The 13493-nt window shown below is 36.7% G+C and overlaps 1 protein-coding gene across 3 annotated transcripts in view; it reads left to right on the top strand.

The window, feature by feature from the left end:
* The window catches only part of PRTFDC1 (phosphoribosyl transferase domain containing 1), an 88362-nt gene extending 82904 nt beyond the window's left edge, over positions 1–5458 (top strand). For 2 of the 3 annotated variants that reach the window (XM_033100514.1, XM_033100515.1), the window contains exons 8-9: positions 2753–2829; positions 4189–5397. In XM_033100514.1, coding sequence (XP_032956405.1) covers positions 2753–2829; positions 4189–4236 — 125 coding nt within the window. In that variant the 3' untranslated portion in view covers positions 4237–5397. Of the gene's footprint in view, positions 1–2752; positions 2830–4188 lie in introns of all 3 variants that reach the window. The other variant, XM_033100513.1, reaches the window with a different exon arrangement.
* The last annotated feature ends 8035 nt before the right edge of the window (positions 5459–13493 follow it).

Raw genomic sequence — 13493 nt, 5'->3', positions numbered from 1 at the left:
GACTCGGACACACAGGAGTCCTGCCATGGCCACTGTCCCCTTAGGGGGATTCTCCTATACTGTCTCTGGAACAACCAGACAGTGCACAGTGCTGACCTTCAGTGAGCCTGAATTTTAGCACACAGAAAGGGAACTCTGAGACATCTCCCTACCACCTCCAAACAAAAGTTTAGTGTCACAGAGAATTAAATGTACAGTATATGGAATGTTGTCCATAATATTGTAACAACTTTGACGACAGGTAATAACTAGATTTACTGTGGTGATCATTTTGTAATGTATAAAAGCATTAAATCACTCTGTTGCACACCTGAAACTAATATAATAGTGTATGTCAACTATAATTCTATAAAAAATTAAAATAAAATATAACTTCACAGACACACACAAAAAATAACAGAATTAGCAGATCAAGTATCTCTAGATACTATCTTCACACTTGACTTCAGACGTGTGTTCTGAAAGACTTTCCTCCTCTAGGGCAAAAAGGATAAACAAGCAGCTTGATTATTTATTATTATAACACTGGAGGTGATTTTTTTTTTCACTTGCATAGGCAGACTTCAGCTTCATTTTTATAACTTCCATTTGCTCTAAAGCCTCCGAGATAATTTGGCTACAGTTCTCATCAGCAAGCTGAACAAACATTACAGCAAGAGAAGCATGCTATGGATGGGTAATGTGCCAGTGACATTTAGCCAGTGACTCTAGTCTAAAAACAAGTTTCATTCCTACGCTGGATGTATTAAATCTAGGCAGTGTCAGTTCTGGGCAGATAGACGTATTCGTGTATTCCTGTCTTTTACTGGCTTGGGGAATATACTCTGAATGTAGTTAAGCTTGGACAGGTTAATAAACAGAAATCTTCTAAGGAAATAATGTAAGATACTATACAAAAAAGGTTTTAACTGAAATTGAAAGGTACTCACTTCAGATGGATCCAACTAATTACAAATTTCTTGTCACTCATAGCAACAACATTAATAAAGTAGTAACAGTAAACACTAGTAAGAGGTTGTGAAGTGCCCGACACTATTCCAAGAGCTACACAGAGATTGACACATGTAATCCTCCCAACAGTCCTCGTATTGTTATGCCCACTTTACAGATGAGGAAATTGAACACAACAAGGTTAAATCGCCTGCCAAGGTCATATAGCTATAGGTGTAAGTTAGTATTGAACCCAGGTTGAACCCAGTCTGGTTCCAATCACTGCTCTTCTGGCTGCACTATATCTGTAAGTAACATCTGCAATTGCAAATATCAGTGTAGGAATTGCACCCCTTTACCAGCGAGAGATAGGTCCCCCTGATTCTTGACAGTTCTCCAGTCCTACTCATCCAACAACGTCCTTCTTTTATTCCATGACAGCTCTGAAGGTTTGGCTTTCTGAACTGGCTTTTCCCAGTCTGAGTTGCCACGCCTATTCTCAAGTTTGCTTACTCACTGTAAAGTCATTATCGTTACAACTGGGGTTCCCTGGGGGCTACTAATATTCTTTTAGCCAGCTCAGAATCTCTGTTTCTTCTTTCTTCCTGGATTTCTGAGGCTTTGTGCTTTTTGTTTCTTTCTCCTATTTGATTCTTTCCTATATACTCGACACCTTTTATATGCTCAATGACAATCTTCTCTTCTGCTTGTGCATCTCCTCTTTATTTTTCTCAAGAACCTACAGTTTGAAAGGACCAAAGGGGCTTCCTAACAGTGACACATAATGCAATCCCCTAGAAAATAAGTCCCTCACCTCAAGCACTTTCCGTGAGCAAGAACCGGTTTTTCCATGTGAAAGCATCTTTGGTCATAGGGATCAAAATGGTGGTGAGCTGTCACCATGGAGGTAACTTCCTCTGTGCTGTAAGTCCACTGGCTGCACCAAAGTACAGTTTCATAAAAGTAAGCAAGAACATCTCTCATCTGCAATACTGTACAAACAAACATAGATTCCAAAAAACTTGAGTTTGGAAAACCACTGGACCATAAGCACATTTATTCTGTTTTAAGACCTCCAAAGAAGGAGAGCTACTGTCTGTTCCTTAAGGATCCTTTTCAATAAATGTCATCTTTTCAATACATTCTTCCTTTGCTTAACCTAAGTACTGCATACTGCATTTAAATCCATATACTCTCCTTCTGCCCTTAACAGAGATAAAACACGCATTAGTGTCATTTGCATTGTGGACTCCAAGACTAGCATGGAAAAACACTCAGCATTCTCTTCCTCAAGCTGAACAATCTCATTTCCTTTCATCTTGTCTCCCAAGTTTTGCTTTGCAGCCCTTATCTGGCCGAGGACACCGAGTACAGAGGGAGGATCGCCTCCTAGTCGCAACAGCCTGTGCATCTACCTGTCCACATGCTGCAGTATTGTAATAATACCTTCTGCACTTTGGGCTTTCCAGAGTATTTCCTTTGGCATTGTGTCTTTGGATACAACTTGCTTTGGAACAACAGGGCTACGTGACTAACTCATGCATACTTCTCGTTACCCGCTGGGCCCAAGCCCTTCCGCAGCTCTGAATACCAGGGGTACAGTCATTCTTCATTGTATGTCTGCTTGTTTGTCTTGTCTCCCTTAGTACTCACTCTGGACCAGGTCCCTACTGGGCTCATCCTATGTGTTGCCCATCACTTTTCTCACTTGCTTCTGCCTAAATAAAAAGTCCTCACTGTTGAAGTGCCAACAATAGCATTTATACTTACCTAAATTTTGTTTGTTTGTTTTGTTGTGTTTTTTTTACCCCTCTCTCCTCAGATGCTGGATTTGAGATTCCGAACTTATTTGTGGTGGGTTATGCCTTAGATTACAATGAATACTTCAGAGATCTGAATGTAAGTCTTGCATGCAAATCTCCACCTTCCTTTTCTTAAACAGTTTTATCAGTTTAAAAAATATTGAAATAATAGTAATGATGGCGGCCATTTCCTGATTGTCTTTTATGCCAGTAATATTCTGGGCACTTTGCATGCATAATCTCAATTCATTTCCCCCTGTATCCCGCAAGATAGGAATTAGGGTGATAGAAGCCGTTATGATTATCTCTGTTTTATACTAAAGAAATAAGGAAGCTAAAAGCAGAACTATGGCTTGATGTGGGTTTTTCTCCAAGTCATTCACTATGCCCACCCATCCATAGTAATCGTCAATATCCTATAACTTGTTTTGTGTCTGTGCTTGAAATCTAGCAGGTGCCAATTACAGTGCCATACAGCAGCTCATAACTGTTCCCAGTTTGGGAGCAATGGTTTTATAATAACATATAGACATGGAGTCCCAGCTATGTGACCCTGACCAATGCTGAATTTCAGATCTAGAAATAGACTTCTTACCCAAAATGGACCAACCAGTCTTTCTCTCTCAATTTCCTCAATCTCTCTCTCTGTCTTTCTCTCTCTCTCTCTCCCCTAAGAATTAGAAATTAACCCAAAAGTCACAGAGGCCAAGGGATTTTTAGGCTTAAGCCATGGGCTAAGGTCCAGAGCACCCCTATTCCTGCTTTCCAGTTGCTTCTTGCTCAGCCCTTCCTTTGTTTCCATTAGCTACCCTAGTATCCTACCAATAAAACCCTTTTTTATTTACATTATTAGCCTGACTCCATTTCTGTTTATTGCAATCAAAATATTCCTGATACATTTCTTGCTACCCAAAAAGGGTCAAATAAGAGTCAATATTATTTTTTTATGGCTCTTTCTCCATTCACCCTAGAGATTGTAATTTTACCAGTAGGAGATTTCTATCTCCACTATAGCTAACCAATACTGCTCCCTCAGCATTTCTGGTTGTCATAGACCCAGAGAGCTAAATTCAGAAAAGGGCTCAAAACTAAAACAACAAAGAAATTTTTGTCAAGCATTTGAATGAGTCTCTTTAGATTTTACATACACACACGCACACACAAATACACACATATATTTTTAAATGAACAGTAACCAATTACCAGATGACATTCTGTTATTACTGCATAAAGTTTTCTGTATCTCATATGTTAAGAAACTGATGCATTTTTAAGGGACTATAGTCAGTAATATTGTAATAACTATGTATGATGTCAGATGGAAATTAGACTTATCAGGTGATCACTTTGTAAGTTGTATAAATGTCTAATCACTATGTTGTACACCTGAAAGAAATGTAATATTGTATGTCAACTGTAATTGAAAAAGAAAAAAAATAATCCTTTATTGTTTCAGCACATATGTGTGATCAATGAACACGGTAAAGAAAAGTATCGAGTCTAAAGAATGAAATTCTCCCCATTGAATCTCCAGATAACATCATGATTTACGACTGCACTCAGGAAGCCAGCATGTAAAGTTTGTCTCCCCGGGCATCTTCACTCAGCAGGATAGAAAAGAAAAAAATGTTTTAATGCGACAGCTTTCTTTTTTGAGATTACAACATAAAGAGTATCAAAGGTTCTCAAGGAAAAGAAAGCAAGACTTTTATTTGACTTGTTCCAAATTAAACACTCCACCTTGTGACTAAGAGTTCTGTCTACCTTCACACTGCTGAGCCACACCTTCTTTTGTTTCGATACTGTCATTGTGCTTGATTGCTGTACCCCCACCTAGTTACTCAAGTATCTCGCACTTAATTTTTTTTTATATATGTATATACTCTATTTTGGTAACATTTCACAATCTTAAGTACCTGGAAGCCTTTGAAGTTGAGCTCTGAATCCACATACTGGGAACTAGAGTCCCATACTAAAAAAGGAGAGAAAGGACAATTTAATATAAATTTCTGTTTGCGCTTTTCTGACAGGCCATTATTATCTGCTTTGACAAAGCCTTTCTGAACCGCAGCATACAATGAATCTTAATGATGTTATGAAATGAGGCTTTGCTCAGTGCTCTTGAGTGGAGCTTCCGGTATGTAATAACGGTATGTCATGTATGCATGGATGTATTCAACTGTGCTTAATACTCTGAATTTTAATTAGAAAAAATACAATGGCAGCAAGGCCCTGCTTTCTAAGTGGCATCCTTTTATTCATGTGGGACATGAGCAAATGGCAGAATTTGGGGGGAGGGGCAAGCGTTTTCAATGCTCAAAACTAAGCAAGTTTAAATTTTTCCTCTTATTTGCACCAAAGGAAAAAACACTATTATGTATTATCCTAAACAGGAACACAGAGGTTGAATTATTTTTTAAGTGGCCTTCTGAGACTTAGCACACAATCCAAGGCACTACAGAAAAAAAAGCATACATAAGAAAGTTTTTTCTGAATAACATTTTTTCCATTTTCCCTGTTTTATGAGATGTTTTCTAATTTATGGGGATTTTAATTGAAAATAAACTTGAGTGCCAATTGAGCTGTTTTTTCTCACTTCCTAAAAGGAGCAAATGCAAAATAAATAATTAAGCAGTCTTTGTTTGGTTCTGAACCATATGTAGCCTATTGTTATCAGGTTCTAGCTTCCTTTAAACTAATAAAGAATAAGAAACCTTGTTATGTTTCATAACTGCTTACTGTTTTTCTTCCGCCTTCATATTTTTTATATTCTTTCAGCCATTAAAATGTGTGGGAGCTGGTAGCTTAAATATACTACTGCATATATCTTCCCTGTGGCTTTATTTTTGTTAACCTGGAAAAAATCCAATATATGCACCAGTATAAGCAAACGATTAAGCCAGGCTTGATCTGCTGCTTTTTTTTCCTCCTTAAGCTTGTTTGTAAGCGCAAGGAATTTTAGTTGTAGAAGAAGATTTTCCTGCATATTTTTGTTCCATCCAGAGAAGAAAATAAACCACACCCAGATATCCCAAGGGGGAAACGGGCAAAGGGAATTCCTTTTAGCTTTGTTCTGTAGAGGAACCAGTATCCAAGCTATACATTGATCATTCTAACTGGACTATTTGTTGAACTATCAAAATTAACATTCTAAGCACAATTTTTCATTTTGCCACATTTATATCAGAGGACACATTTGAAAATAATTCAGACATTTGATTTTAAATGTAAAATTATAAAGTATGTATTATTGACATATTTTCTTTAAAATGTATTTTAGTAACCATCAGTGTAATTTCTGAAGACTTTATGTTTATTCAAATTAAAAAGGAAATTTATCTATTAGGTTGGTGCAAAAGTAATTGCGGTTTTTGCAATTATTTTTAACCTTTTAAACCACAATTACTTTTGCACCAACCTAATACTTCACAAGATTTTAAGAAGGACTTGCACTAATTAATGTTAACAAAGAAAAAATCCATTAAATACATAAGAAGTTTAATTATTCCTGCAATTTTTTCTTATCAGATAACATTTTGACAGGAATGTCATCTTGGGGAAAATAGTATTTCCTTTTCTCTTGCAAAACTCTAGTCTATTTAATCCCACAGAGTTTATTCAACCTTGATTAAAAAATGTAAAAGCTTATTACCTGATTAATAACCAATTAATTTAATGTTCCAAAGCTGATGAATAGAAAGAAAAGGGGAGAGTTATGTTTCATTGGGAAAATTTGGATTCAGTTACAATAATTAGTAATATTTTTACTAGAGTAATACCATAACATAATAAGTAATACTTTGGGATCTTCCATAATTAGAACCCCTCCTTATAAAGTGGACCTTTCTTCCTGGACTGGAATGTATCACACATTGAACCACGTACTCCCCAATGTGAACTGCAAATACAGTTGCCTCGGGAACAACATGGGTTTGAACTGCACCAGTCCACTCATACGCAGATTTTTTTCAATAAATATATTGGGAAGTGTTTTGGAGATTTGTAACAATTTGAAAAACTCACATGAACCTTATGATTTTCTTAATAACATTTTCTTTTCTCTAGCTTACTTTATTGTAAGAATACAGTATGTAGTACATGTAACATACAAAATATATGTTTATCAACTGATTATGTTATCAGTAAAGCTTCTGGTCAACAGTAGGCTATTAGTAGTTCAGTTTTGAAGGGAGTCAGTTACGTATGGATTTTTGACTGTGCCTCTAATCCCCACGATGTTCAAGGGTCAACTGTACTCAAATCCTGATGTACCTCGCTCAAGTTCTGGATGTCTTTGGATAGAACATGTTTGCCATGTTTTAGGTCTTCTGAGATAGAGATAATATGTTCTAGGGGCTTGAAACCCTAACTCACACCTTTTGCCCAGATGTCTGGTTAATTTGAGCAAAAATAGCATTTGGGAGTTTTACTTACTATACTATAATAAAGTTCCTTTGGGATCCCCAGATGATATCCGAGGACTGGGGGCAGCCTCGTTTCATGTAGGGAAAAGGAGAATTGTAGAAGGGAGATTTGCACGTTGATGCTGGCAGGTGTGCAGAAAATGGAAAGGGTCTAAGGAGGGGGCGGCATTGTTTCCAGGCCCCAGTCACACCCCATGATTTGTTCTTAACCCTGTGGAGAGGAGTAGACAAAGCTGCCAGCTGAAAGAGTTGTTTTCATGGTAGTCATTGTGCCATAGCCTTCATGCCACACAGTGGGGCAGACAGACCATTCTCCACATTTCATGGAGGATCATGGCACAGCTTTGGCACAGGGAGGAAGTAGGAAAGCTCTGTTTTAGGATGCCAAGGATTCTGCAGTTTGGGGAGCACTCTGGGCTCGCAAGGGTGGCCACATCCAGGGTGCTTCACAAGATGCCACCCTCCAGAGGTCTCATGAGCAGCCCCTGAGAGGCATGGTGAGAGAAAGCTCTGAACATCCCAGAGACATGGCTACTGCATGTGCTGTACAGCTGTTGCTGGTGGTGCTCTGCGCCAGGACGCCTGACCAAGGGGAGAAAGTCAGGGCTGAAACCCAGCCCACACTCCGCTTGCAAAGCTGTAGATTCTGGCTGAGGCCTACATCAACCCTCCAGCAGGGGTGTGTTTCTAAAAAGGGTATCGTTTTCTAGTCCACTCAAAAAAGATGGGTTTTTTGCATATCTCAGCCTGGAAGGGATGACTTTTTCAGCCAAAGTGGGCTTTGCTCAGAAATAAGTAGGGGGGATAATGATGGCAGGGTCAGGTGCTGAAATCCTGCGTGTTCCAAGTGGAAGAAATAAGCCTGAACTTAGGTTACTGTGACCTCATTTGTTTCCAGAGCCTCGTGGGTGTTGATTAGTGAGTGAACAAGCTGTGCGTAAGGATGGTCAGTATAGATGACTCAGTCAAGAAACCGGCTATGAAGAGAAGAGACACGTAACCATAGCTAGAGGACTGTTAAAAGAAGGGAGAGACTTGCGCATTTTTGTTTGCTGTAGAGGACAAAAAGCAAAAAACAACCCACACACAGCATATCTGGTGTTGAATGCTGTGTAACAAATCATCTCAAAAGTGCGTAGCATAAACCAACAATGATTACTTATTACCTCTCATGGCTTACAAGAGTGAGGACTATGGAGAGGGCATAGCAGGCATGGCTTGCTTCTGCTCTGTGGTGTCTGTTGCTTCAGCTGGAAGACTCAAAGGCTGTGAAGCTAAACTATCCAGTAGGGCAACCATTAACCACATATAGTTTTCAAATTTAAATTAACTGGTTAAATAAAATTATAAATTCACTTCCTCTTTCACACTAGCTACATTACAATTGCTTAATCGACTCACGTGGTGGTAAGTTACCATGTTAGTACAAACAGAAAATTTCCACGATCATGGAAAGTTCTATGGGTAGCTCTGATCTGAAGGCTTGTCCACTGGTTGATGTTGGCAGTTAGCTGGAAATTTAGTTGAGGCTATCAGCTGGAATTCTTATGCGTGGCGTCGCTATGTGGTTTGGGCTTCCTCACAACATGAAGACTGGGTTCCAATAGCAAGTGCAGAGAGAGAGAGGAAAACACGGGAAGAACCAGGTGGAAGCCATATTGCCTTTCACTTGACAGGCTCACTTCCACAACATCCTGTTTGTCAAGGCAATTACAAAGATTTGTCCAAACTCAAGGGGAGAGAACATAAACTGCCACCACTCAATAAAAGAATAGCAGCATCATATTGTAAGACCATGTGGAATGGGATATAGATTGCTGTGGCCATCTTCAGTTTTTTGAAGTCTGCCACAGAAAGGTTGTGTGCCCTGCACATTTTCTACTAATAAGATAAGTCAAGGAGTTGATTATTCACTGGTCATAATGCATCATTGAAAACGTGCCTGCTTACATAGCTTCTTAAGAACTACAGAATATTACCTAGCTACATGGGAAAATATGAAATGATAAAAAGAACAATACCAGACAGTAGCGTTCCTTCATTATAAAGGTAGAAATACATGTTTGCCCACTGATAGTGTCAAAAGAGCAGTTTTATTTTTATTAAGATGCTTAAGTTTGAAACAGTGAAATAGATTTTGCTTGCCAAGTGTTCTATATATGTAAATTCCAGTTTTAGAAGCAGTTCCACTTTTGTATGAAGAAATTGTATAATAATTTGGTGAAGAAACTAAACCAGGGTGAGAGCTCCTTAAAACACAATAAATATTACTAGATGAACTGAACTATATACACATAATCTTTTCCTGAAAGCAGTGATCAAATCAATAGACATTTTAAAAACAACACATTACTGAATACCAACCAACAAGGCTTTATAATGAAAACTGCTCTGTCTGATTTATCTGATCCCCGAATATTGAGTGACAGAGTTGGTTAACTGGAAAAAAAAATTGATATGATTTATCTTATCTGTGTTTTAGCAAGGCTTTTGAAGAATATTCATCAGTAGCCTGAGAAAATGACTTACACTACACAGCTTAATGATTGCACAAATCCTTATAGTTGTATTCAAAAGAGGCCTATCGTGTACATAACAAAGCATATATTTAGAAAAAGGCACTTAAATGTTCATAGCAACTTTATTTGTCATAGCCAAAACTGGAAACATTACAAATGTCCATCGATAGATGAATAGATAAAGAAATTGTGGTACATCTATACAATAGAATACCACTCAGCAATAAAAAAGAATGAACTACTGATACACATTAAAAAAATAGATGAATCTCAAAATAATTATGCTGAGTGAAAGAAGTCAGACAAAAGAACATGTTGTGTGATTCCATTTACATAAAATTTTGGGAAATGCAAACCAATGTATAGAAACAGAAAGTAGATCAATGGTTGCCAGCGGACAGAATGGGAGAACAAAGTCGGGAAAGGAGGAAGGAAATAATTACAGAGGGGCAGGAGGAAACTTTATCAGTGTTGAGTTATCTTGATTTTGGTGATGGTTTCACAGGTATATACATACATTAAAACTGATCAAATTGTGTACTTTAAATACGGGCAGTTTATTGCATATCAATTATACCTCAATAAAGCCATTAGAGAACATAAAATTAGGTAAGCAATCCCAAAGTAATCTAATCAGAAACATGTATAACAAGCACCTTGTATTGTCAACCCTTCAGCATTATAGGCTCCAACTATTTTAAATACTATACCTGACATGTGACATCTGACATATGGGCTAAGTGAGGGTTCCCATGGCTTTCCATTTGTTGAATGCTAGTAAGACTTAGTTTCTTATTTTCAGACTTAAATTAGGAAACATTAATAGAAGTTTTAGTATTTTCTGCCCATGCTCATCTGTCATAGGTATCCACCTCAACATATGAACATCCAATTCTGGAGACATTTGCATAAATGATAGAGCAGGAAATGTCATTTCCTCTTTGTCATCAGTGCCAACACAATATTCACAATATTGCTACATAATAGACATTTGATAAATATTTGTTAATTGCATGACATGGTGTTAATAAACCTATTTTTTCCTGTTGACTTAAGCATTAATACTCTTTCCAGAGTACCCCCACTAGTTCTGGGAATAACAAGTTTTAGGAAACAATGCAGAAGATAAAGAGAGAGCAGAAAATTACAAAGAAGATATTAAGTCTTCAAAGATAGAATAAAGGAACTTAGAGAGAAATCTAGGGATAAGTTGCCGATTTGGGGCTGTTAGAGTTTAATTTAAATGTGTAGGAAGTGAAAGGCTGAACCCCCACTTTTGAAAACCATACTAAGTGTTCCTACCCTGCATTGAAATGAAAGAGAAGGAATGGCCTAACATGGCACCTGGATTTATTCTGCTATACAGAGGACATTTCCTCAATTCTTTGTTTGATCAGACACTATAATATCATACTAAACTTTGACAAAAAAAAAAAAAATTCTGTGAAATGTATTTTTGAGGCACAGAGGGAAGTGAAGGGTCATAGAAATGATGGCCCAGATCTCTCAAAGTCTTTTCAACTATATGAAGCTATTAAGATTTTCTAAATGGACAGATGTAAAAGGCATTTTTCTCTGGTTTTTAAAATATACGTGCTGATGAATCTCTCCGTCAGTACACACTCGATAAAGTTATCCTCAGGATTATCAAAAGCCAAATGTTTCCCAAGACATTTTTAGATGGATTGGCTCTAATGTAAGGGTTTTTTGTTGTTGTTTTTTGGGAGTTTTTTTGTTCTGGTTTTTTAGGTATAATTGTCATATAACATTTATTAGTCTCAAGTGAACACATAATAATTCAATATTTGTAGACACTGAAAAGGATTATCACAATAGTTACCATATGTCACCATACAAAGTTACAAATTTATCTTTTCTTATGATGAGAACTTTAAAGATTTACTCTCTTAGCATCTTTCAATATGCAGTACAATATTATTGACTACAGTCACCATGCTGGACATTACATCCCCATCACTTATTTATTTTGTAACTGGGAGTTTGTACCTCTTGACCCTCTTTACTCATTTCGCCCCCCTGCGCTCTGGGAACAACCAATCTGTTCTAGCTATTTTTTTTATTTTGTTCTTTTTTTTTTGGTTTTTTTAGATTCCACATATAAGTGACATCATTGGTATTTGTCTCTCTCTGTCTGACTCATTTCACTTAGCATAATACCCTCTAGGTCCATCCACGTCACCAATGACAATATTTCACTCTTTTTATGGCTGAATAATATTCCATTGTGAAAATATATACACATATATATGTATGTGTGTGTATATATATATATATATATATGTGTATATATATATACATCTTTATCCAGTTGTCTATCAATGGATACATACTGGGGGTGCCAAAAAATGTATACACATTTTAAGCAATGTTAACTCTTTGGTCAACGTTGCTCAAGCTGTGTTTTGCCATAATCAGAAGGGTCTGGATGCTGATGGTAACCATTTTGAGCACCTCTTGTAATTGCAGGAGTCAAACATGACTTGTATTCATCTTTCATTATCAGTATATATTAATACAGGGTTTTCTTTTCTTAAATTGTGTATACATTTTTTTGGTACCCTCTGTAGATTGCTTCCTTATCTTGCCTATTGTAAGTAATGCTGCAATGAACATAATGGTACATATATCTTTTTGAAGTAGCGTTTTTGTTTTCTTCAGATAAACCCAGAAGTGGAATTGTTAGGTCATATGGTAGTTGTAGTTTTAGTTTTTTGAGGGACCTCCATGTTGTTTTTCCTAATGTAGTTTTAAAATCACACACTGTATTTAACCACTGTTCACTTAAATGGCATCTATTTTCAATATCATTCAAATAGCATCTTTTTCTCTATCATTGTGGCTTAAACAGTATTTTATAATACATCAATTGAAATTTCCCTTCAGTACAGAATCTACATTTTCTCTTTATTTAACATTGTTTATTACACATACCACAACATGCTGTAATTAAGAGAGCTGCTAAACTTTTCTTAACTGTGGTTGCACCCTATGACTCATCAGCTTTTTATTTTTTTCTTTTTTAAATTCAGTTCAACAACATCTGGTAGCTTATATAAAGAAAGAGGATGTTCTTTACAATCAGTGATTTTTCTGGACAACATGTTTCTGCAATTGGCAGACATCCATTTTTCTCTGAGTTGTTCTCTTCATGTAGTCTAACCCTGGCATTTTAATTTTTTTTCCTAAAGATTAACCTGTGCAGGAATTTGGTCTAATTCTGAAAAATAAATTTTTATAATGATTAGTTCCTGAGTATCTTCTATTAATTTGTTCTGAGTTAGTCCAACCTTGAAGAAAGAAAACCAGAAATATTTGTGAATTAATTAGAAGAAAGCAAAAATATCAGTCATATACACTTCACATGCAGAACAATATTTCTTTTAGGGAATTTTATGTTATGAAGTCTTTTTCGTCTCTTTGATAGCCATTAAAAAGAAGATAAGGATCAGATGTTGCAAAATGTATCGCTAGATAAACTATTATTTTCTACCCAGATGTTTTTCCCATCCTTTCTGACTCACAGTCTTTCAGAGATAAACTATGCATGACATTCACACAACTAAAGGTTCTTGAGACATGTCCCTGGATTTTTAAATATTCCTGTAGTCTAGTCCTTTATTAATCGTTGAAATGGGAGGGGGGAAATAGACTTCTTGTCTGCAATAGGAATTACTTAAATAAGATACATTTAAAATTTTCTACTATTGTTTCTTCAGGCAGAAAAAGACTAACATTAGCTTCAGTTACTTAGTCTCCATCTGTTTGCATTTCCATTTTGCTGGGAAAAACATACTCCA

This window comes from Rhinolophus ferrumequinum (assembly GCF_004115265.2).
Source record: "Rhinolophus ferrumequinum isolate MPI-CBG mRhiFer1 chromosome 5 unlocalized genomic scaffold, mRhiFer1_v1.p scaffold_110_arrow_ctg1, whole genome shotgun sequence".
Classification (NCBI taxonomy): domain Eukaryota; kingdom Metazoa; phylum Chordata; class Mammalia; order Chiroptera; family Rhinolophidae; genus Rhinolophus; species Rhinolophus ferrumequinum.
The sequence above is the reverse complement of the archived record's forward strand: the minus strand, read 5'-3'. Positions and strand labels throughout refer to the sequence as shown.